Genomic DNA, 26,828 nt, shown 5'->3' on the forward strand with positions numbered 1-26,828 from the left:
GGCTCCAGAGCATCACCAGCATCGCCCACGCCGCCCTGCTCCCCATCCTGGGCCCTCAACTCAGTCATCATCCCCTTGACGACTTCTCCCGCTGGATGTGACGACCCCCACCCTGGTCATCGGCAGCTCCATGGTCCGAGATGTCCACACCCCCCCCTTTAACAAGCGGCCCCTGCAAGGTCCACTGCCTCCCCGGAGCCAGGCGTGTTCCAATCGCTGATGGATGTGGAACTTTCCCTCCCCACCCCCACCACTCTGCACGTAGTCTCTCTACCTGGTCTACCTAGAGAAACCCTCGGCCAACCGCACCCACTGCCACTGCATTGCCGTACACCTACTCTACCCAATACCCTATGCTAGCATTTATGTACAATATACATTATTGCCTCCACCGAAATGTTTCTCTGTCCCTACATCCCCTACCCCTGTAACAATAACCCTATTGCCACAGTAATCTGGTCTTGTCTGTATCATGTATTTACCACCAGATGTATGTACACATATGTCCAGTGACCAAATGCTGGCTGTGTATTGCCCCTGTTGCTTCCTTTCCCCTTCTGCCACACTACCCTTCCCCTTCCCCCCTTCCCCCCGTCCCACCTTCCTGTCTCCACCCAGCCGACCTCAAGCAGATGGGTCCCCCCTTATGTGCCGTGGTTCTGCTCAAGGTTTCTTCCTGCCTAACAGGGAGTTTTTTCTTGCCCCTGTTGCCGTTGTGCATGCACTAAGGGGGTTCAGGCTCTGGGCTCTGTTAAGCGCCGAGAGGCAATTGTATTGTTATGGCGCTATACAAATAAAATTGAATTGAATTGAATTGAAAATCTCGACATGTTGACTTTATTCTCGACACGTCGACTTTATTCTCGACATGTCGACATTATTCTCGATTTCCCCCCAAAAATAATGTTTTCCTTATACTTGGCCCTAATACTCTAACGTACATTTCAACTTTTACCAGCATGCAAATAATTGATTTTTGTCATGCACGCAAATTTCTTAATGCGCCCTCAAGAACAACTTTATTTCAAAATATTATTTAGCAAAATCTCAAATGTATCACTGGGTACCCTACGGTCTTAAAAATAAATACAATGCACATAAGGTTAACACAAGTGGCAACAACTTTATCATTATCATTATTTACACATAAAAAAAAGTTTCTTGGCCTTTTACCTCAATTCGATAACAGAAAGAAGTTATCATACTGTAAGGAAAGGGGGGGGGATGTGGGACATACAATGTCAATGTCCACTTAAATAACACAACATTTGCAGTAAAGGTGTTTTACATGAGGTGAAAAGAGACAAAAAACAAAAGGTTCCAGCGGTCATTGGCACATACAAAGAAGTGGCTTGATACATTCTGTTCATTTTAAACTGGGTAAAGGACTTTGATATTGTTTCATATAGCCATGGAAAACAAACTAAAGTATGTAATGATTTCTAAACAATGCCTGTTCAAGTTCTATTGTAAATAACATATTACATGAGAAAGCACTGCATGTAGGTGTAATAATAGTGACTGGTAAATTGGAATACACTTATTACAGTGCAACTATTACATAGTAATATCACATGATAAAAGTAATATTACTTCAGACCAATATGGTGTGTAAAAAAGGAAGAGAACCCCATAAAAAAAAAAAAAAGCTTCATGAGTTATGGCACAACAACTGCATTTAAAATGAGGAACCATAAATAACTTGAATAGGGCTCTAATGCCCAATGGGGACTAACACCAATATACAGTCAACAGAACATTCAGGTTTCTTCAATCATGTCTGTAAGATACATTAAGTGACTTGAGCAGGGCACAGAAACAGAGTCCACTGATTATTAGTAAGTAATTTGATCTGGCTTTCAGCACTACGAACTCTTCGTCATCTTCCTCTTCTTCTTCAGTAGGCGTTGCCTCCAGTCGTCAGGCAGGGTCTCAAAGTTAGCGTTCTTCCCTGCCTTCCCTCTGCAAAATGAAACATGTCTCATTTAAGTTACTCACGGCCATGTCTGAAGCCCTGTTCACACCTGGCATTAACATGCATCTTGGGTGGTCCGTGGACAGCTCTAAGGACATGTGTCTTAGGATATGTGCATGCACTCAAGACGCACTGAGGATGCACTGTGATCCGATCACTCAGACCACATTCGGAGGGGGTCTGGAATGCACATCCTTTAAGCAGGGTGTATGGGAATGTGTCTTTGGACAGCATAGATAGCCTATATAAAGTTTAGAGCTGGATAAAGATCGATTTTAAACTGGGAAATATTCACATTGTGTCTAAATGATTCTCGTATCCGCCGACCACCTAAGGCCCAGGTTGTGTGCATTTCGCTAAGCTTTCTAGTCGATCTTCACATTTATTGTTATGTTATTATTCATGGCAGAGTTTAAAATACTAGAGATATTTTCCATAACATTATGGAAAGTATTTGACTATTACTCCAGAAAAGCTAGGGGGCACAGTAAATGAAGTAAGGGGGCACTGCCCCCTCGTGCATTTGGTCTTTGCAAACGGAAATGATGTACGTGTTTATTGGCATATAGAGCTATGTTATAATGCAATGTTATATGTTCTAATACCAGGTGTGAGCTGGCATACTTAATTGATCCGATCGCAGGTGCGCTAATACGGATGTTAATGCCAAGTGTGAACAGCCTATAAGTGCACATTTTAAGGCAACATTGTAAATCTTTAAACTTTCCGTGGTAATACAGACAACTATTCGATGTTGGAAAATAATGCGTACGTGACGAGTTGCTGCTGCTTCCACTCCTCAATGCGTCGGCTGTTCATCTGGTCACGGTCTTCATCACTCGAACTGCTCTTCTCCTCCTCATCCAGCTCTTTCTGGATATTCTGCCACTTCATCACTAGAGATGGCATTTTAGTCTTGCTCTTCTTTGTCTGCAAAAACATTTATATGATCAGTCTCTTTTGAGTGGCATTAAGCTCTAATGCATGGGGCTGCTTCTGTGCGTGAGTCACAGTTTAGCTTCATTTGGTCCTTCCCCATGGACACAAAGCAAATCAGTCATGGAATATTACAGACATCCTGATGGAAAGTTACATTACTCCACCTCCCCATGTCAAACTAATCCCACCCAAACAGGACTTTAGACACAAAAGGTGGAGTGCTAGCAAGAAGGCTAAAACCCATGGGAGTGAGAAGGCAACTGGAGTTGTACACGCACGCGCATAATCACACACACTCCTTGATCGCTTCAATGGATGCTAGCAGCTGTCCCTAGCACATCTCATCACCGTTGTATTACATTAAACTGTACCCAAAGTACTTTGTTGCAAAACAAATGTCCACAGGTGCACTCACACACACACACACACACACACACACCTTTTCCTTCTTAGGCTTCTTGGTCTTGTCCACTGCTGATGCCTTGGCTGATTCGAGCTCCAAAGTAGGTGGCAGCTGGGAGACTGGAGGGGCCAGGGGAGCAGGGGCCTCAGGGACCACAGGTGGAGCACACACACCCCAATAGGCACCTCCAGTCAACACAGGCTCTGCAAATGGGAAAACACAATGACAGTCATTGACAAGTCAAATTACTTTACAATGGTCAGATGCTGCAGTCTTTGTGCCTGAACTAGGACGGCAAATGTTAACCACATGTGAACAATAACATGTGAACTTTTTTCTGTTCTCTAGGATCTATTGTCAATTATCTAAATAATAAAAAACCCAAGAGTAAGTTTAGGTTGAGGATTTAATATGACTTTGTAATGACAGTAATGTGAATGGTATTTTTTCTTTGTAATTGGAGTAAACATGTATTCATGAACCAAAGACTTTTGTGAGGAGCTTCACCTGCGGTGGTAGAAGACTGGGTGTAAAGGACAGCACTGCTCCCAATGGTGACTGATTTGTTGGTCTGGCCACCACCAGGGGCTTTGCGTTTCAGCCCTTTGGCCGTGAGTCCAAGAGAGGCTGCAGCTTCAGCAGCCTGACACACACACACACACACACACACACACACACACACACTTTATAACAGTGCTTCTGCTTGCCAAACTAATCATTCCTAGGCTTCTTCCAGGAATAACAACTAAGGAACCCTACTTAACATCTCCCATAGACTGACATCGCTCCATTGCGACATCAGGTATTTGAGGTGACTTCCACCTGTGCCAATATGAAGGTTCCCTTTGTCACTGTCCCTCTCAATGGAACTGGAGAACTAGGAGTAGTGATCGTTTTTCCCCCCACTCTTCACCCTGTCTATATGCATATCCACTCTTTTTCACTCGATGCACTGAAACTGTCAAATGTGTCAATTCATAACGGAGTGTCCAATAGTTTTATTTCTAGGGAGCACACATACTAATGAAAATGTGCATCTGTACTATCCAAATGTCTGCTAAAAGAATAAATAGAATACATAACCAGAGCTTTAAAACTCATCTGTACACAAGACCAGGCTGATGACGCACCATGTGCGTGACCCTAAACATGCCATGGATGTGTCTACTACACTGCAACTCATTCCATGGATGTGTCTACTACACTGCAACTCATTCCATGGAGGTGGCTACTACACGGCAACTATACTGCAACTCATTCCATGGATGTGTCTACTATACTGAAACTCATTCCAATGTTTTGCCATTCAATGGCGACTGACTGGACAGACTGCAGACATATTCAACAACTGTGACGGTAGTTTTAGAGATTTATCTGCCACATCTGCTCCTGTGGATTATGTTACCTGTACTATGCAGTACACTAGCCATTCTTTTAAAAGCCTATGAAGAGGCTTCATCTACAATAAAATGCTCTTGTAACCCAGTGGCACCAGTGAAGTATGTCAGCTCAAGAGACTAGCTATGACAGAGGCTTCCTTTTGACCAGTCATTTGGGTTAATCAGTCTGGAGTCCTGGTCCACTTAAAATGTACAAGAATTCAAGGTGGCCACATTTGAACTTCTTCATATCAACTACATTAATGAACATGCCTCATGAAATGCCCAAGGGCAATAGAGCACAAACCTTGCTGTCTTCCGTTCCCGGGGCTGGTGGCTCTCCCTCTTCATCCTCCATCTCCACCTCTTCAATCTCTCCATCATCACTGAGTGGAGGAGGGGGGGGAGGGGGTGGGGAGTCTGGGGGTGGTGGGGGAGGCGGCGGTGCCTCTGAAGGGGGAGGGGGTTCACCTGGAGGCAGAGGTGGTTGTGGAGGTGGGGGGGGCTGCGAGGTTGGAGCCATTGGCCAGTAGGCTGTGGGTGCTGGGGCACTAGAGGAGGAGGAGGTGCCTGTTCAGAAGGGAACATTAATTATGGCACTTTCCATAGCCTTCATCATTCATCATTCAATTGGCGTGTTCCTTTACAGTCCATAACTGCAGCATAATATCAGAGGAGTACACCCTCTTACTGGTCAGTACCTGTCAGTGCACTGCTGGGGTTGGTCAGTGCTGCCTCATTGCCTGCTTCATTCCCCTCTTCCTCATCATCATCATCATCATCATCGTCGTCGTCATCCTCCACCACGGGGAAGTCCCACTGGGAGGCACTGCTCCGGTCATTCACATAGAAGTAGCGCCTATGTTCTCTAGAGGTGGAGAGACAGAGACACAGATGCATCTCAAGAGCTGTCCTCCCAACCATCAGCTTGCACCAGAGCTGGAGAAGGGGGGGGGGGGGGGGGGATCTGTACTACCCCACTGAACAGTGGTTGAAGTGGAGGACATGTTGAGAGGGGATCTTCCAGCCCAACATAGGAGCCAGGAGGATTGGGGGAAGGGTGTTGGGCATACCAATTGGCAACCCACCTTCAATTTTTTTCCCCCCCTTTTTTTTCTTAATTAGACAAATGAAAAAAAAAATCCCTGCAGGGCCTGAAAAGTTGATTGACATAATATGTTCAAAGTTTATTGACATCACACAGTCATTTTGAATTGATACTCACAAAGACAAGCACACAGTCCCCTGAGATGCCAAGAGAAAGCATCTTCAACACGCGCAGGGGGGCAACAGGAGATTTGTTTTCATTACCAAAGCATCATGTAAAAGCAGTATGAAACAATGTAAGAGAAGTTGTCTGACCTGTTGGATCCCACGTCAAGGCACAGTCTTCGGTTGTGACACGCCCCTCTTCCAGGAAGCCACTCAGTGTCACCCAAGCTCCTGCATGTGTGGGGAGGTGTGGGGGGGGCAGTAGTCCTGCAAAGTGCAAAGCTCTCGCACGCGCAACCACCTCTCCTATGAGCTACCACAAAAATCTGTCCTCTGACACACGAAAGGAGGTCTAGGGGTTCCTCTCTGTTCTGCTTGGCCATTTTTGACGCTCCCTTATGACAGCTAGCGCGCACCACCACCTGAAGTGTCTCTTTTAAAAATCCACCGTTCGTTGACACTCCCCCTTTAGGTAAGTGAGCACATCACGGCCAGGGTCTACTTTCTGCCCGCTATGAAGGGCAATCATGTCAGAGGTCATAGTTGTACGGGAGGGGCGGAAGGTTCGGGGAAGGGGTGAAAGATGTGAAAGGTAAGGAACGCGTACCTGTCCCAGTGGCAGGACCAGCCTTTAGGGGTGGCGTTAAGTTCATAATGTTTTATATGCTCGGCAGCTTCCTGAAGCCTGCGCCGAAGGTAGGATCCGTTCAGCGCACCCTCTCGCCAGTCTGCTATCCGCGTCTGTGGAGTGGACAGGGAGGAGATGGGAGGAAAATCAGAACAGTCAAAAGAGGGAAGAAGGAAGTGGAGCTATAGAGGGGCTTAAAAGGGCAAGGAAATAGCTGAGAGACTCATTTATACCAGCTCACCTCTGTCTGGAGCAAGAGCAGCTGAAAGTTAGATATGGCCTTTTTGTTGATCCCCAAAAATTCCATTTTGCTGGTTAAAGTGTTGGCAAGCTCTCCAATCTGGAACTGAGGAGAAGACTTGAATGAACAACATGCTTATTTTTATCCGCCTGTGTTAGTCTTCTACTTCCATTAGCCAGACAGATATGGTCATCTCTTTGCATTCCAGAGCGTCTTTACTGCTGACGATGAGACTGCTGTTTTAGGGGTACTATTTATTTATTTATTTATTTATGGCGGTCTATTAGCAGAAATAGAATACACTATTTATTATTATATTTTCATAAGTGTATAATCAGCTGTAACAACATATCGTTTGTATTTTTGTTCTGTTAGAAATTAGCTCTTATCTCCATAGGGAGTGGGTCCTTATCCATTGAGTACACAGGCCCAGAATGCACAGACCAAAACACTGGCTCTAGAGATCAGGCATGCAAACTGGTCAGGGGTGAAAAAGGTGAGAAGGTTGCGTGAGAGGAAAAATTGCCGCTTCTTCACGCAGGGGTTAAAGCCAATAAAATCCTGAGCCTGAACTTTTTTTTCTATGTGGGTGAGTGCGAGGGGGGGGGGGGGGGGGGGGGGGGGTCGTCCTGTGGCGAGGACACATTTACAGGGTCAAAAAAACAAATAATCAAACAAAAAAACATTTAGAAATGAATGATGGCAGATTATGGTGGGACTTTTGAAACTGCAATCCCAAGAGGGTCAGCAATACTCCACCTCACTACAATATGGTACTAACACATGTCATTTACGATTTCTTTTGATATCAAGTTTTGCTGCTAAGCTTTGTAGGTCATCTTGAAATCTTCCAAGGACAATCACAAGGTGACATGTTATAATGGTATGTGAAATTCAGTCAGTGAAAGAAGATTTGATTTGCAACCATTTCATTGAGGGTATATGAAAAAGGACAGTGATTCACTTTAAACCGTTAAAGAGCAACAGTGAGCTGTAGAATGTAGTTTTATATTGCAACATTTCCATAATTACTTCGTTCAGAAGAAATAATCGTATAATAAAATATACATCTTTTATCAGGGTGTCTGCAGGTTTTAACAAGTGCAATTTTAGACTTTTTTAGACCTTTTTTAGACCATCATGGGTTCAATTTAAGACCTTCACGGAGTATCAAAAAAAGAAATAACAAAGCCAGACTGCGGTCAATTGACATTTATTGTCAATGAAACAAACATATATACATCCATTATTTTACATGCTTCTAAGCTGTGCACTTTTGGTGGCAATTTCATCCTCCAGAACCTTAAGCTGTTAGAGTTTGTCTTTAGCAGCCCTCCTCAGAGCATTGGATTTTGAGAGGAGCTCTGCCATTTTGCTGCCAGCCTTGCCCTCTGCTTGCTCTGCCAACTGAGCCCAATAGGCTAGGTGCACGAAATACTTAGTGTGGGCTGTTTGTTTCCTGTTTAGCCAGGTGTGTTTGAACCTGCCACTATTCTGAATGTAATTGGTGTCTACAAGTCCTTCTTTATCGTAATGCTGATTCACTAGGTGCAACACCTAACCAGGTCCGTGTAGACGCTAATTACATTCAGAATAGCGGCAGGTTCAAATACACCTGGCTAAACAGGAAACAAACTGCCCACACTGAGTATTTCGTGCACCTAGCCTATTGATCGCAAATGCTGGACGCAGCACTAGAACTAGCACTACCGGTAGAGGTATTATTTCTGCTAGCTGCAGAACAAAACTGGGCTACACCATGCGAATTTCGCGGCGCATTTGCCGAGTCCTGGTGCTTACTTGACTTTGTGTGCGATTCCAGTGCCTTAATGCCCAGGGTCCCGAGTGTTAGAGTTCTTTTGCAGAGAATGCAGGAAGCCTCACTGTCGTTGGGAACGCGTTTCAACCAGTCCGAAAATTCCGGTCGCGAGAGTTATCATTGAGTTTGCATTTCCCCATCTTCTTCTGCCATTTAGTCGTCTTATACTTCATAACTTCCCGCCTTGCTCGCACACAGGGAATCAAAATACTTGCTACTGCAAGTGACGAGAGTACATTTCCGTTTCACATCCGTAGTTTTCTTATTACGTTCCACTAACAGCAACATGTCATGTAGAACTACACGGACCATAACTGTGCCCATTACAGGAAAAGAAAAAACAGAACGGCGTGGAAAAGGACGTAAAAAAATATATTTTTGCATTGAAACGTAGGTCTTAAATTACTCAAACTCAATTTTAGACATCCAGTGCAAAAAAAATCGCTATATTTTAGACTTTTTTAGGCCTAAAATGGAAAATGTGTAATTTTAGACTTTTTAAGACCCCGCGGACACCCTGTTTTATTCTAGCATACAGTAGCCTAATTGCTGAGGCATTGGCTATATTCATGTTCCTGCCTGGCAAGTGTTGCGTTTTTACTGCGTTGTAATCTTCAACAAAAAAACGAACAAGGACATTGTCCAGGTTCTTGTTGGTGGCTTCGTCGACATTTAAGGAAAACTTTAGCTTTTCCGAAATACGTCTTTTAAACTCTGGTGTTATGCCGTGTGTGTTAAAATAGCTGGCATGCTGATTGGATATTGACAGTTTAGTCAAAAGTAATTTTGTCTTCAGCTATTTTTTGGCATAAATTCACCAGGGGTTGGGCGAGCTTGCCTGGATTGTGTTCTGCGATGAACGTACACACGCATTTTTTCAGGGCACATAAACGGTCAGTTATGGATGCCGGTACATCAGATGTGGTTGTTGCCCCCAGTAAAAGCGTTGTGTGTTTGATAGCACGAACAGCTGCTCTACGAGCGGGGTCTTACTCATAAGTGGAAGTTTTCCCGCTAGTTGCATACATAGCTTTCTTGAGCACAACAAGAGAGCACCTGCTTCTCCTAACTTCTTACACCGGCTACCAAAAGGCTTACCGTCCTTCCCTCTTCTATCCATGCCCAGCGCCATTTCTTTTTCAATCCTTCATCAACTAGGAGGGCATCATCTTCTTGAACTTACTCTGCTTCGGTCTGACAGTATCTCTACTTTGGCATCTACGTAGGCAGAGCGATACAGAAAAGTCGGTGGTGAAAGCACATTTTCCCAAGACCCGCCCTAATCTACTTCTGATTGGCTAATTATGTTCTTTTGACAGCCTGAGAGTTGTGCTTTTCATATCATTGGCAGACGAACTCATAAACTCGAAAGTAATGGTGATGATAACGAGTTTTCAATATAAAAAAAATATATATATTAGACTTTTTCCCCGCAGCCAAACGCTGCACGCCGCTGCACGCCCCCCCCCTAAAAAAAAAAACTCCTCGGATCTACACGATTCACGTAAATGGCATATTTCGGTGGGAAAACGGCGAATTTCGCCGAAAAGCGACAAGTTTGCATGCCTGAGAGATGGCCTTTTGCACTTTTATTTGATCTGCTGTGACTCGATTGTGTGTGTGTGTGTCTGTGTTCACACAACTGACGATTCTTCTGCGGTGATACTGTCAGCCCTATCTTTGCCCGAAGGTATAGCAGCAGACACACACACCCTTCAAAACTACAGTGCTATAAACAAATTAACCAAAAACACAAAGCTACCTTGAGGTCTGCAGGCGGTTCCTCCTCTTTTGGCTGCAATCTGGAGATAACCTTCTCCTTGTCATCTTCGTCAGGCTTGTCCAAAGACTTGGAATGTGCTGAACAGAAAAAAAGACAGGCCTTAATATGCAACAGATTATTCATGGGAAGCATAGATAGAGGCACAAACTCACTCAAGAAACATGAGCGAGAGAGAAGTTCCTTTCGCAAATAAGCCAAATATAAATGAGGGTGTTATTCCAGCATCGAATAAGGTACACACTAAGATATCAAGATATCACTGAATCAAGTCTTACTACTGTCGCTTTGCTCTTGTGTGTCCACGGCAGTCTTGTCAGAGCTTCGGCTGGTAGAGTCTGGGCTCGGGGCGCGCACTAGAGTCTTCCATTTGGTCTTCTTTGGGGCCAGGCTGTGGGGGCCATCTTGACTGGCTTCAGAGTGGGGGCTGGACCCTTCAGCACTGCCATCCCCTTCCTCAAGAGCACGAAGCTCAGCCTACAGTTTCACAAAAGAAGTTATTTACAACAAAACATTTACCAGACACTTGCATCCAAAGCAAGATACAATATTATACATGCTTTTCCCCAAACACCTTGCTATACAGGAACATACGATCATGTCCTTGCCTTTTTTCAGTTTATAATAGGAATTTAATACAGGGGTTAAAGCAAACAATTCTGAGCCTGAACTTTTTTTGTGTGTGGGTGAGTGCGAGGGGGGGTGTTGTCCTGTGGCAAGGACAAATTTACAGGGTAAAAAAAACTGATTATGGTGGGACTTTTGAAATTGCAATACCAAGAAAGGTCAGCAATAGTACTCCACCTCACTACAATATGGTATTAACACATGAAGCTTTTATGGTTTCTTTTGATAACAAGTTTTGCTGCTAAGCTTTGTCCTTGGGAGATTTCAAGATGACCTAGCAGAACAGTGTCAAATACCGGGCGTTGACATGTTTACATTCCATTCTCCTGATCAACTTCGGGAAATTATGGATAGAAACGTAAGCGGTCACAAAAATATGGCATTTAAGCTTTACTTGTGGAAAAATTAACTCTGTAGACCTAATTTAAGCTTGCGAAATAGTGTTTTTTTATAGTGCACTTTTGCGTGTACCTTATAGTGTGGAACACTCAGTGGCGCTGGCACGACAAATATTTTGGTTGGTCTTAAAGTTGCACTGTGGGATTAGTTATCTCCAAGATGAAGTTTAACTGTCATTTTAAACGGTCATATCAAATGCCAACACAGATAGCATGACGTAATGTAAGTACGGATGCTCACAGAGATCAAATCCGATTACTCTGGTCGTTTAGACCCATGTCAATATGAAAGGCACTAGTTGAGAAATTGGACGGAAGACGTTCGCCTTCCGTAGTTGCGTTTACAGTTTAACTAAAACGAAGTTGAATTAGATAAAAATGTTGTATTTCCACTAACAATAGTACAATTACAATACCCTTATATTGATGTCTTAATTTTTAATACATAACATAATCACGCCATGTTTGTTTTGTGCATGTTTAAGTGACTAGACTGCATCTACAACTGAGTCAGGTCAAAGAAAGCCCACAAAATTAAACAAAAATAACACTAGTGAGATTAACGTTTGCTTGTCAAAACATATTGTGACTAAGGCATTCGTACAGAAATTAGACCGGTATATGTCAAAGCAAGAGAGAAAGGATATTATTATCACAAATTCAACCCGATATTTAACACAGTTACGCTACAATCACAAGGTGACATGTTATAACGGTATGTGAAATTCAGTCAGTCGAAGATTTGATTTGCAACCATTTCATTGAGGATATATGAAAAAGGACAGTAGTTCACTTTTTAAACCGTTAAAGTGCAACAGTGAAATGTAGATAATACTGTAGTTAACTGAAATAACTTTGTTCAAAAGAAATAATCGTGAATTAAAATATACATCTTTTAATGCTAGCATAAGTGTTGAGGCATTGGCTATATTCAAAATTGATTTGACAGTTATGTCAAATCAATTTTGTCTTCACCTATTTTTTGGCATAAATTCACCAGGGGATGGGCGAGCCTGGAAGACAGATTGTGTTCTGCGATGAATGAACACACGCGTATTTTCAGGGCACACACACGTCAGTTATTGATGCCGGTACACCAGCTGTGGTTGTTGCTCCCGGTAAAAGCGTTGTGTGTTGAATAGCGTGAACACCTTCTCAATGAGCGGGAGTTACGGGGAAGCACTTTTTTGAGCAAAAAGAGCAGAAGCAAGCACCTGCTTCTCTTATCTACTTACACCGGCTACCAAACGGCTTACTATCCTTCCCTATCTCTCGTGTGTTTAATTTGTTTTTTTTATATAATACTTTCTTTTTTCGCAGCCAAACGTCGGAAATCCGGCACGGTGCCGGAATGCTTAAATCCATGTTAATATTTTAAACACCAAATTTGTTACTGACCTTTTTCCTCTCTAGCGCCAGCTCCAATTCTATTGTGTCTTCCTCTGCCTCAGAGTTGTCTGGCGACTGACTCCTGCTTGGCTGGTTGCTACAGGGGACGCTATCCCCGTCTCTCAGGGCTGGGGACCCAGAAGGGTGGGTTCCATCATCATCTTCCCCATCTGTAGTGTCCATCTTTGTTTCCACAGCAATCACGCTCTTCCTCCACTTCTCTTCCGCCTCTTTCACCTCATCTGGGATAAGTGATGCAAGGAGGGAAGCAGCGACCCCTCGCCTATCCTCTTCCTCACTAGTCAGGGCCACAACACTCTCGATTACTTCCTAAAAGGATCAAGCAGAAAGGCACAAAGCTTAACATACAAAAACATACAGTGGTAGCCAAAATGATTAGAACACCTGACAGATCTGAGAATATTGACCTTTTTTTGTCTCCAAAACATGATTTAATTTCATAATGTAAATGAAACATGCAGATGGTTGTTCTGAGCACAACAAATATCAGATGAAGTGAGTCCTACTGTTTTTATCCACTTTAATATTTGGTACGCCCACCTTTTGCAACAATTAGAGCAGCACATCTCTCTGGCATAGAGTCAATATATTTCTTAAGAACTTCAACACTAATGTTATCCCATGCCTTCTGCATCTCACGCCTTTCCTTTGAATGTACAATAGATCTGTCCAGTTTATTTTCCAACTCGTCCCAAATTTGCTTGATGGGTTTGAGGTCCGGACTTTGAGAGGGCTGGTCCATCATTTTCAATGTTCCAGAAGATTCCTTCTGTCACAGGTCATACAGGCAATAGTTAGAAGAATGTTTAGGGTCATTGTCGGCTTGGAATATAAATCTAGGCCCATTAACACAACTCCCAGAAGGTACTCTGTGCCTCACCAAAATGTTATGGTGTACTTTCTTATCCATGATGCCATCAATTTCACCAAGTCACCTGTTCCTGAGGATTAAATGGCACCCCACACCATAATACTACCCCCTCCTTGTCTAACTGTTGGCAAGAGACACTCATTTTTATATCTCTCCCCCTCACTTAATTGAACATACACTGTTCGCTTGTTGCCAAACTATTCAAACCTGGACTCATCAGTCCACAACACTTTATACCAATCTTTCTTTGTCCATTTCTTGTGTTTATTTGCAAATTTCAGGCGTTTCACTCTATTTTTCTCTTTCAGTAATCTGCTATTCTGCCAAAAAGTCCTTTTTCTCACAGCTTCTGCCGCACAGTTCTTGAGGACACTATTGAACCATTAGTTATTGTGGTGTTGATCTCGTCACACAGTTCTCGTGAAGTCTTTTTTTGGGTCCTTAAGACTGAGAATTCTGAGATGCTTCACTTGTCTGTCTGAAAGTTTCTTTTTTCAGCTTCTCCCCTTTCGGTTCTGGTGGCATGGCGGTCTAAAGTGTACTTTACAGTGCTTGGACTGCATTTCAAGTCCTTGGCCATGCGGCGGTAACTACAGCCAGCATCAAAAAGGGCCTTTATTTGAACCCGTTGCTCACTCATTAGCTCATTCTTCACCTTAGCCATGTTCAAAGAGCTCTCGAGGCTTTGAATCTATACCAATTGGTGGTGTGGCCTCAGTAACAAAACCCTGATGTTACCAATCACTTAATGCGGAAGATAGGCCTTGTGCATTCAAAAGAATCACAGAGCTGTGTCTTAAGACTCTTGCATCACCATCAATTTAACCATGATCACACCTGACAATGAATACACAAGTAATTTGGCTTCTTCTGTGAAGGAACATGATTGTGTGAAATAGGCCTAGTTTGTTTTTGTACGAAAATTTACGTTAATCTACTTATGATGGCTCTATTCCATGGTTTATAGAGCATAATGATGACTTTGTAGGTATTTAATTAGTTTTAAGGGTATTTTAATGGCCAATTCAACAAAAACAACTGAAACCTCTTAAAATATGCCTAGTGTTCTAAAAAATTTGGCCACCACTGTGTACATGTTTGTAATTGTCATTTAATTGTGCTATTTGCAACTTCACTTTAAAATAGACTGACCACTGCATCCTCTTAACTATTTTGACAAACACGCATAATACCAAAATGACCACATCCATGGACCAATACTGCAAATCAAATCTAAACTTACTTTCTTTTTGGGCTCCCTCTTTGAGCTTTGGGCACTGACAAAGGCAGAAGCAGAGGCAAAGGCAGAAGCAGAGGCATGCTGCTCAGAGTACACTTCTGCATTCTGGGACACACCATTACCGTTGACCGTCGAGCTGTAGAGACACAAAGGGAGTTTTTCCTAATACATACTATGCAGACACCATGTCCTTTGCAAAGGACTATCCAAGTCCGCCTTATGAATTGTTATGAAGGTGCATGATCCATGATTCTAAACCAAACCTTTATCTTCTTGTTCTCCACCTTGTGGACTCACCTGTCTGTGTACTGCTGAAGGTTCTGCACCTGGTGGGCCAGGTCCTGAGGTAGTGCCCATGCCACCTCGTTAGTCTGGGTGTTCCAGTAGTAGTAACAACCAGTATTCTCATCCCATACCTCCTGCCAATCACCCATCTCAACACCCACTGTGAAAAGCAAACATTTTTACATCGAGTCATTCACTGAGTAACAGAATTGATTGCTTAATTTAACCGATCGCACCAGTAAAAATTGCTGACTTGTGGGTAGTTACCTTGCTAATGTGTTAATGTTAGAAAGTTGGCTCAGACGTCTTGTCTGATCACCTCAGACGTATTTAGTGGTTAAAGAACTTTAAACAACAAAAAACTAAATAAAATAAAAATGTCACACTGTCACAACGCGGCCATCTATGGCGTGTGGTTCACCATCGTTTATATAAGTCTAGCTCTCTTTGGATATTTCATAAACGCAATGTGATTGGCTGGAGAACTCACCACCAGCCAGTGAATACTGAGTGTCGAACGGGGCGGCTTGCGCTTGTCCATTTTGCTCCAGTGTGTGCTGGTCTGTTTTGGGTTCAGGGCGTGGAGGAGTAGGGACTGGAGCGGGGCTGTCAGCTGGCGTCCCATCTGGTGGAGCTGGCGTTGTGGTTATGGCATCAATCTCCTGTGGACAACACAACACAACACGAACATTTACATTTATCCACAGCAACTTCCTGTGGGCAACACAACATGAACATTTATCCACAGCAACTTCCTGGAGAAACCAGAGGCCATGGGGTCCACAGAACAGCAGCCCTGGTCAGCACAGAGCTATGAGAAGTCTTCTCAGGTCTGCCTGATAGTGATGTCAACAGCAACTAGCTGCCGGTTATCATAGCGGGGCATACTTGCTAGTAATTTATGCACTGATGGCACAGAACGTTAATCTTGTTTGCCTAAGGACAGCAACTGTTTGGTTGAGCCGTAGCCCTTAATTAGGCTAGCCCGTCTCTGGAGGGGGTGGGACATGTAAATTCATCACTGGGCTGCAGTGCAGAACTGTTAGAGGGCGAAGCCCATACGAAGTACACTACCGTTCAAAAGTTTGGGGTCACTTAGAAATGTCCTTATTTTTTAAAGAAAAGCACTGTTTTTTTCAAAGAAGATGACATTAAATTAATCAGAAATACTCTCTATACATTGTTAATGTGGTAAATGACTATTCTAGGTGAAAATATCTGGTTTTTAATGAAATATCTATATAGGTATATAGAGGCCCATTCCCAGCAACTATCACTCTGGTGTTCTAATGGTTTATTGTGTTTGCTAATCGCCTAAGAAGACTCATGGATGACTAGAAAACCCTTGAAAACCCTTGTGCAATTATGTTAGCACAGCTGAAAACGTTTTTTCTGGTGAGAGAAGCTATAAAACTGGCCTTCATATGAGCTAATTGAGTATCTGGAGCATCACATTTGTGGGTTCGGTTATACTCTCAAAATGGCATGAAAAAGATAACTTTCATGTGAAACTCGCCAGTCTATTCTTGTTCTTAGAAATGAAGGCTATTCCATGCGAGAAATTGGAAAGAAACTGAACTTTTCCTACAACAGTGTGTACTACTCCCTTCAGAGAACAGCAGAAACAGGCTCTAAGCAGACTAGAAAGAGAAGTGGGAGGCCCAGGTGCACAACTCAGCAAGAAGACAAGTATATTAGAGTGTCTAGTTTAAGAAATAGACGCCTCACAGGTCCTCAACTGGCAGCTTTTTAAGTGGTACCCGCAAAACGCCAGTGTCACCTTCTACAGTGAAGAGGCGACCCTGGGATGCTGGCCTTATAGGCAGAGTGGCGAAGAAAAAGCTATATCTGAGACTGGCCAATAAAAAGAAAAGATTGATAAGGGCAAAAGAACACAGACATTGGACAGAGGAAGATTGGAAAAACGTGTTCTGGACAAATTTAAAGTTTGAGGTGTTTGGATCATACAGAAGAACATTTGTGAGATGCAGAACAGGTGAAAAGATGCTGGAAGAGTGCCTGAAGCCATCTGTCAAGCATGGTGGAGGTAATGTGATGGTCTGGGGCTGCTTTGGTGCTGGTAAAGTGAGAGATTTGTACAAGGTAAAAGGGATTTTAAATAGGGAAGGCTTTAACTCCATTTTGCAACGCCACGCCATACCCTGTGTAGAGCGCTTGATAGGAGCCAATTTCCTCCTACAACAGGACAATGACCCAAAGCGCATCTCCAAATTATGCAAGAACTATATAGGGAAGAAGCAGGCAGCTCGTATGCTGTCTGTTATGGAGTGGCCAGCACAGTCACCGGATCTCAACCCCATTGAGCTGTTGTGGGAGCAGCTTGGCCGTATGGTACGCAAGAAATGCCCATCAAGCCAATCCAACTTGTGGGAGGTACTTCAGGAAGCGTGGGGTGAAATTTCTACAGATTACCTCAACAAATTAACAGCTAGAATGCCAAAGGTCTCCAATGCTGTAATTGCTGCAAATGGACCCTTTTTGACGAAAGCAAAGTTTGAAGAACAAAATTAATATTTCAAATCAAAATCATTATTTCCAACCTTGTCAATGTCTTGACTATATTTTCTATTGATTTTGCAACTCATTTGATAGATACAAGTGTGAGTTTTCATGGAAAACATGAAATTGTCTGGGTGACCCCAAACTTTTGAACGGTAGTGTATAGCATCTACTTAATAACAACATAGAAAGATATGCGACATATTTCAATGTTTGAGAGGGTTGGACTCAATTACGTAGCATACTGTACAAGCTTAGTAAAGCTGTAGATGCAAATAACCATACTCACAGCCATAAAATTTGCCAAGGTGCTGTCAATGTCTCCTGACTGGTTCAGTTTGGCCTTTGGTGCAGATGACTGGTTATCCACTCCATCCTCTTCATCACTGTCCTCATACGCCCCCAGGAGCGATAAACCCTCTACAGAGAAGAGGAGTCATTTCAGATCTACACATACAGCCGCGGAAAAAATTAAGAGACCACTTCAAAATTATCAGTTTCTTTGGTTTTACTATTTATTGGTATGTGTTAAAGTAAAATGTACATTTTAGTTTTATTCTATAACCTACTGGCAACATTCCTACCAAATTTCAAATAAAAATATTGTCATTTAGATCATTTATTTGCAGAAAAATGACAATTGGTCAAAATAGCAAAAAAGATGCAGTGTCTTCAGATCTCGAATAATGCAAAGAAAACAAGCTCATATTCATTTTTAAACTACACAATACTAATGCTTACACTTAGGAAGAGTTCAGAAATCAATATTTGGTGGAATAACCTTGATTTAAAATCACAACTTTCATGTGTCTTGGCATGCTCTCCACCAGTCTTTCACATTGCCGTTGGGTGACTTTATGCTACTCCTGGCGCAAGAATTCAAGCAGCTCGGCTTCTTTTCATGGCTTGTGACCATCCATCTTCCTCTTGATCACATTTCAGAGGTTTTTTATGGGATTCAGGTCTCGAAATTGGGCTGGCCATGACAGGGTCCTGATCTGGTGGTACTCCATCCACACCTTTACTGGCCTGGCTGTGTGGCATGGAGCATTGCCCTGCTGGAAAAAACATTTCTCAGAGTTGGGGAACATTGTCAGAGCTAAAGGAAGCAAGTTTTTCTTCTGGGACAACGTTGTACTTTGCCTGGCTGAGGTTTGTAAAAGACCATAAGGATTGAAAAAAGCGGACTGGAGGGTCTTCTAGTTCGTCTTCTCTGATGAGTCCAATTTTCAGCTTTGCCCAACACATGGTCGTCTGATGGTTAGACGGAGACCTGGAGAGGCCTACAAGCCAGAGAGTCTTGCACCTACTGTGAAATCGGACTCATCAGAGAAGACAAACTTAGAAGACCCTCCAGTCCGCTTTTTCAATCCTTATGGTCTTTTACAAACCTCAGCCAGGCAAAGTACAACGTTGTCCCGGAAGAAAAACTTGCTTCCTTTTGCTCTGACAATGTTCCCCAACTCTGAGAAGTGTTTTTTCCAGCAGGGCAATGCTCCATGCCACACAGCCAGGCCAGTAAAGGTGTGGATGGAGTACCACCAGATCAGGACCCTGTCATGGCCAGCCCAATTTCGAGACCTGAATCCCATAAAAAACCTATGAAATGTGATCAAGAGGAAGATGGATGGTCACAAGCCATGAAAAGAAGCCGAGCTGCTTGAATTCTTGCGCCAGGAGTAGCATAAAGTCACCCAACGGCAATGTGAAAGACTGGTGGAGAGCATGCCAAGACACATGAAAGTTGTGATTTTAAATCAAGGTTATTCCACCAAATATTGATTTCTGAACTCTTCCTAAGTGTAAGCATTAGTATTGTGTAGTTTAAAAATGAATATGAGCTTGTTTTCTTTGCATTATTCGAGATCTGAAGACACTGCATCATTTTTGCTATTTTGACCAATTGTCATTTTTCTGCAGATAAATGATCTAAATGACAATATTTTTATTTGAAATTTGGTAGGAATGTTGCCAGTAGGTTATAGAATAAAACTAAAATGTACATTTTACTTTAACACATACCAATAAATAGTAAAACCAAAGAAACTGATAATTTTGAAGTGGTCTCTTAATTTTTTCCGCGGCTGTATATGTGGTTTGCATTCCTTCAACTCCATTTTTACTCCTACCAAATTCATTGTATCATGTACATTGACTAATTAATCCACCTTTTTTAGAGAATGTTAACAAATAAAGAATGGTTTTCACATGACAATTGTGCCCTAGCAAACATCAACCAGAAACGTAACGTTAGCAAAAGATTTGTAACCATTATAAGGAAGCAGAGAAATCACGGAGGGGAAGGTGATTGGGGAAATCTAAAAGGACCAGTACTCACGTGTGGTCATCATCGCCGCTGTTTTCATGTCTTTCATGGATTCTCTTAAGACTCCCTGCCCATCACCTTCTTGTTCGTCTGGAAGACATTTTGTTGACTTGTAAACATGCACATCGACTATACATCAAGTAAAATGATTTGATGTCAGTTATTTATCACGTTCATATTTCCTTAACTACATAGCTCCTTGATATAAACAAGGTTAACTGATGACTCTTCGTTCAACAAAGAACGCTGGCTATGGTTACTCATAGCATCGGTGGTGATACCATACGCTAGTTAACAGTTACATGGTTAACGTTGACGGTGATTTTGCTAGTGTAAATATACGTATATAACTAGTTAGCTTCGTGAGTCATTCACAGCTCTAAGACGACATATGGTTGACTATGCAGCTGACGGCTCGTTTCGTCCTTATAACTTTAGCCAATATACTATTGATTGCTTACTATTAGCTACTACGTAATGAATTTTAAGCAAAATGGGTGCCGAGATAGCTTCTAAAATCTATTTACTAGAATATATACAATTGTTCAAAGACAAGCACTTGATTTCAACAATGACTGCTTGCTTACTGAACAAGTTATTGCATCATGTTACAATATACCACCGTTACATACGGTTATCATGACCAATTTAGAAGATAGGATAAAAAAGCTATGTTAGCTAGCTAGTTGGTTAGTGAGCCAGCCAGCCGCATTGACTTTCCACCTCACGACAAACAGAGTATACTTTAAATTCATGTGTATACTATAAGTTCACAATTTGGGGCCACGTAGATGTACAGCTTACATAGCTAACCATAAATAGGTTGACGCGAGGCATACATCGTCGCATTAACTCGCCATCACAGCTTTCTTTTCGGTATTTCTCGGGCGTGTGCTAGTTCAGGTTAGCTAGCTTCAAGCTTCACCAGTGCTATACAAAGCAGCTTTTGATAAATGCTTGATTACCTCGCTAATGACGGGTATATTTCATGAACGGTTCACAACTTGTAAATGGTGACCTGCATCCAAATGCATGCTAGCTAGTTTTGGGACATCTTAAAGCGGATAACTCGAGTACTTATTTTCCTATAACAAGGCCTAGTATTACAATAGCTAGCATATGTCACACGCTAGCTGCATAACAATAGCATAGGGCGGAATTTCTAAGGCCTGGTCCCGTAACGTTATCCGACACCAAATACCACGTATCAGCTAACTAAGAATATTTTACAACAAAATAGTAGTCTTTACTGAAGTCACTTGACAAGTAGCTACCTTCTGATCCTGATCCCAACACGTCCTCTTGTCCACCCGACGTGCCCGTGCGATGCCCTGGTGGAGAGAGCTGTATAATTGTTCTTCGCCCAGTTCCTGTGCGATTTTTCTTCCCCATAGCTGCGCGCAACTCTGAAGAAACCAGATAGACTCGATGGTTTGACGTGTACCTGGTTGAAATTGAGAAAATATGTGATGTCCAGTATTGACCACTAGATGGAGTATTTTATTAAGAGCCCAGATATAATTAGAGCTTTATCGTATCGAATTTTAAACGCAACATAATGTTCATATAAGGAAATCTGTTAGTGCATTAAACTATACTGTATTCCCCATGACAAGTCCTACAAATATACATTTGTAAAGAAATAAGGAGTTCAATTATTGTTTTAGTTCAGTTTATGAAACCTGAACACCCATTTTTGACACACACACACACACACACACACACACACACACACATTTTAGAACGTAGTAGCATTATTTCAAGTTATTACAGCCTATTAGTACACGTAAAAGTAATTAGGCACATCTTAGCCTGACCAACAACAAATGACTAAAATAATGTTACTGTTGATTATGCTCAATTTTTGTATGTTCATATTCATAGGGAAAATCTACATATTTGTAATCTAAAATGTATTCACGATGGAGTACATGTTTTATCTTCAAATATATTCAATGATGATAAAAGACTTACATCAAACCTAATACCCAAATCAGTCAATTGAATTTTGCACGATAAGATGTGCACAATATAATTTAAACATCCATATAGACACACATAACCTCACTGAGAGCAGCAGACAGGTCTATTGAGAAAGCAGGTTCTGAGGAAGATTTCCATTGGTCATCGGAGCCAAAAATGTTTTGGTCACTTTAATTTTGAGTTGGCATACACTTATTGCGTCAAGAAGACACCTGTTGCATGTGAGTATGCATACACTTATTGCTTTAAAAAGACACCTGTAACATGTGAGTATGCATTGGATGGTTTTGTTCTTGTGTTTACCTTTGGTACATGACCAAATGCAATACAAAATACATGGATAATGTTTTTGAAAATGTTTAATTTCTTCTACACATTACGTTTTTTTAACCCGAGTAGAGGTTGTTCATTTATGAATTGATGTATGGAAAAGGGCGTAGCCAATCAAAATAATGCTGTGTACAATTCTCATTATGATCACTGTTTTTTTTAGACCTCTACAGAATGTCACTGAGGTCAGGTGCTACAACTGTCTCTGCTGATTGGACTTCATCTTCTGGAAATGGTTCCTTCACCTCCCCAAAGGTCTCTGCAACCACTTTCCCCATATCTTCATCTTCATCCTCATCATCACAGCAGTCTGCCCAGCGTCCAACTCGTCTTACACCCTCCCCAACCACAGGTGCATTCACACAGGGGTTGTGGTCATATATAATCAGCTTCAGCCCTTGCAAATGAGACAGACAGGGAAAACGACAAATGCGATTCCGGTCCACGTCAATCACATCTAGGAAGTGCATCTCCAGTAGCACTGCTGGAAACTCAGTCAGCATGTTGCCTGCCAGCCAAATACTGCGCAGCTCCTCCAGCTGGCCTAGTTCAGTTGGCAAGCTACAGATTTGGTTGTAGCCCAGATGGAGTGTCTTAAGGTTTGGGAGCTGACAAATCACTTGGGGAAACTCAGTGAGGCAGTTGCTCTCCAGCCACAGGGTCTTCAGCTCTTTCAGCTTTGCTATTTCCTGAGGAAGGTCAGCCAAGCGGTTGTTTCCGAGGTAAAGGATGTTGAGCTGTGGCAGGCCACACACAGCAAGAGGAAGGTCTTCAAAGCAGTTGAAGTCAAGGGCCAGCAGCTGTAGCTTGCACAGTCTGTGCAGTTCTGGTGGAAGGCTGCTAAGGTTGTTGTCACTTAGATACAGCTTAACCAGCTCATTAAAGATACAGAGTCTATTTGGAAAGTGGCGTAACTGACGGGAACTCACATCCAAAGTACAATCCAAGGGCATCTCCTTTATGTCACCCACCAAAAATTGCTGACAGCGTTCTGTGGGTATGAAGGCCACAATACCACGCAATGCATTACCCATTCTAAATGCTTGAATGCATTTTTTACATCAAAGATATGTCATTGTCATTTTTAAAGTTCCTGTATCATTGAGATACCGAAGTACTTGTTTATGCATAATTCTGACATGTCAGCTTAAAATAAATTCCTCTCCATTGCCGCCTACTTACTCCCGTAGATGGACTCCATATAGTTTTATTCCAGAGTGAATTCTTCATAAAAGCGGCAAATGTGGCTTCTTTTCAAGTGTCCTCAGCTCATTTAAAGGTTCAGTGGAGGAAAATGTATCCACTTTGCTAGGACCTCTGTCTCCTATATACTTGACTCCTACGCCTGAGGTAAGTGCAAATGATGACCAGCAAACCCCTTCCCACTTGTGCCACAAGGTCCTGCCAGCACACAGACATGCTCACACTTAACCCTTTGGGAGGATTGTCCATTCCAGAGACCAGTGGTCCCAAATAGTACTGTCCATGAGAATTTATTTCAAGGGAGAATGTATACACGATCATTTCAGGTCAGCTAATTGCAGTACCCAGGTACAGTACACAGAAGGTGACAAATCTGTCAATATTCAGTAGTGGTTTAATGCTCTGGAGTGGATTGAAGACATGTCTGACGTGAGACTGTCAGTGGATCACCAACTAATGTCCGAGGTAAATAAGTCCATACCATTTCCTCTTTGTGGACTGAATAAAGGCTCTGTGTGTAGGACAAAGGCAACAGATAATATTATTATCCTGAATTGTGAAGTTTTTTTGACATTAATATTACTTTTGACTTTTCATACTAATAAAGTTGGACTCAAACAAGTTATTTACTGTTTCATGTATTTTGGACAGTGCAAGAGCTGTATTGTGCTGCACTGCATGGGTAAGTGAGCTGCTCCCCTGTTGGTGTAAGTGTTTGGTGAATGCCGCTGAAAGGGCTTGAGTGCAGTCAAAGCCATCACATGCCTCTACACATACCAGTGGTTCAAAAGACAGGCATTCAAATACATTTGCCTTCTTTAGAAGACTCCTCCTCAAATCACTGAGGATGTACAATGTAAAACAGGGAAACAACAGCTGAAGTGAACATCCATCTATAGCAGTGCAACTACTCAAACATTTCACAGTCAGCACTACATTTAACACTTTCTTAATCTGTCTTGAGGATATACAGCTGCATTTCAGTAGTTTAGTAATACCCTTAAGGTGTTATTATCATTTCAGTAGTTTATTAATACTCTTAAGGTATTATTATCTCCAGTACTGTCATTGCAGCAATTTTCCAAGCAGATAAAAGAGAGGAATTTTGTTTTCTTTATCTCTGGGGCCTTGCCTCAGGCCCTTACTAGCTCATACTGATAGACTGTTTTTAGCCGGGACCACTCATAGCTCACAAGAGCATCCCAGCAGGGCCTCTGTCACACAGGGAAACTGATAAGAGAGAAAATGTGGGAAATGTGCCATATAAAATGTGCCATCAGCTTGTCTTTCTCTCACACATGCTCAGACCACAGCCCTGTGTCATCCAAACATGAGCAAAGCGACTTCTATGGAAACAGGAAAAAGTCCATAAACCTACAGAAAATAAAGCTGAAAGTGTCCTGCTAAAATATATCAGAACAAAAGACCTGGTCTAAAGGAAAGGATGTGCAAACAATATTGGCTTGATTTGCCCAAAATGTGACATTGCCTTAATTTCCATAGTGTCCCAAGATAACATGGAACAGAAGTCCACAACTGGTGCATCAAGCTAACAGGCTGCTATGAGACTGCTAGGCTGCTATGACTCCAAGCAGCTCCAAGCCGTAGCTGGACAAAAAGCTTCTAATGTTGAATTTGCACCAAAGGAGGAAGGCAGCACAAAATGTATTCTTCAGATTATGGGAGTGACACCAACACTATTTAGAACAAAATGCTGATATCTAGATAACTAGAGGATTACAAGAATAATTTGAGCGATTTGTGAAAAGCACAAAAATAAACAATGTCCAGGACTAAATAAGGATTATTAAAAAAATGTGCCATGATGGTGGAAAGGATGTTGATGGTATCAGGTCAGCTGAATACACTTATTTAGACTTATATGACTCACACTTAACCTTTTGGGACTTTGAAGATGGACAATTATATTTTGATAGTTTCACTGAACTCTGTAGAGTTCAACAAAACAGCCACCTTTGGCAGCCATCACACCTTCACATACATACAATCAGCTTCTTTAAATACTCATCTTTGATATTTTTCACAGAGCTTCCTGAAAGACACTCCAAAGAGGATTCCCACTGTGGACACAGTTTCCTCCCATGGCAACACAATCAGGTTAAGATTGCATGATTGGGCAAGCCATTTTATGATAGACAACACGACAGCCGATTTGCACAGCTTGGAGGTATTGGTCGTCTGTTTGGGAAAAAATCAATGAAATACTCATCAAAGGGAATAGAATGTCGCTGTCAAATGCTGTGGTATCCGGTGGACAGTGTAACAAAAAACTGTTTTTTCATGTGTGCTGAGCTAAGCTTGCCTGTCAGCTAAGGCAAGATAGACATCTGCTACAAATGCCTTCTTCGCTTTTCACTGCTATTTTTGCCTTCATCGGATCCACACTTTGTCTTCTGTTTCTGGCAAAAGCACACCCCTTTCATTGAAACTTATTTATATCTTGCATAAAATAGCCTTAATTCAAAACAACAATCAGTCTGAACCAGGCCATTTCCCCGAGAAACACATCGAAATTGTGTTAAAAGGGTCAAACATGTTCTGGGTTTAGTAAGTGCTTTGTACCATGCTTAAAGCACCACCATGCAGGAATGTACCACTGTTAGATACATTATATTAAGACGTTTATATTGATGAGACAGAGACCAGCAATCAGAATTTAGAATAGTACTTTTATATCTTTTGCAAAAGAGGGAGATGTGTCACAACCAAATATCATGAACAAACTCCCAAGAAGAGCTGGGCACAGCCAGCCTTATGTGAGTAGAAAAAACATGTTTCATCACACAAAGGGCGGTATTCTCCCGTCCCATCGCTTCAGAAGCTGCTGCAGTGATCTCAGAATATGTCCTTGAGAGTTGAGCAGTGTGCATGATTATCAGTAAACAGGTGGTTTGCCTCAGCATGAGAGTATTCAAGGCCTCAGCCTGTCAGCACACAGGAAAAGCAAGCAGATTAAAATACAATAACAATGTCTTCATTAAAAACTTCTCTATCAATCCTCCCTTTTATTATATTTTAATCATCAGACCAGGTCTTCTGTGTAGATTTTCCCTGACTAGTTAATTTATTAAAACGGATGGAATCAAAGCGATGCAAAGACATTTCTAGTTCATTCATTAAAAAGGTTACAATCAAAGACATGCAAAAACACTTCATCATCATCATAGCAGGTGCAAATGGTTGAGCATAGTAGTCTTCCTCCACAGGCAGTGCAGAATACTTATTGTCCCGTTTCTCC

General features: G+C 42.2%; 2 protein-coding genes across 2 annotated transcripts; both read right to left on the bottom strand.

Moving 5' to 3' along the window:
• Positions 1-1,052: 1,052 nt before the first annotated feature.
• On the bottom strand, positions 1,053-21,445 carry fnbp4 (formin binding protein 4; the record flags this gene model as incomplete). The annotated part of the gene is made up of 17 exons (XM_080842687.1): positions 1,053-1,962; positions 2,748-2,905; positions 3,354-3,520; positions 3,825-3,960; positions 5,004-5,266; positions 5,398-5,564; positions 6,516-6,649; positions 6,778-6,882; positions 10,359-10,456; positions 10,655-10,853; positions 12,800-13,120; positions 14,926-15,058; positions 15,220-15,367; positions 15,698-15,869; positions 18,017-18,147; positions 20,066-20,143; positions 21,328-21,445. 17 exons carry the CDS (start codon positions 21,443-21,445, stop codon positions 1,866-1,868), a joined length of 2,625 nt encoding a protein of 874 aa, XP_080698813.1. The 3' UTR covers positions 1,053-1,865.
• Positions 21,446-22,533: 1,088 nt separating this feature from the next.
• Positions 22,534-23,400, bottom strand: lrrc10 (leucine rich repeat containing 10; the record flags this gene model as incomplete). Its single annotated transcript, XM_080842690.1, has 1 exon — positions 22,534-23,400. One exon carries the CDS (start codon positions 23,398-23,400, stop codon positions 22,534-22,536), a length of 867 nt encoding a protein of 288 aa, XP_080698816.1.
• Positions 23,401-26,828: the final 3,428 nt, after the last annotated feature.

This window comes from Sprattus sprattus (assembly GCF_963457725.1).
Source record: "Sprattus sprattus genome assembly, chromosome: 7".
NCBI classification, from domain to species: Eukaryota; Metazoa; Chordata; class Actinopteri; order Clupeiformes; family Clupeidae; genus Sprattus; species Sprattus sprattus.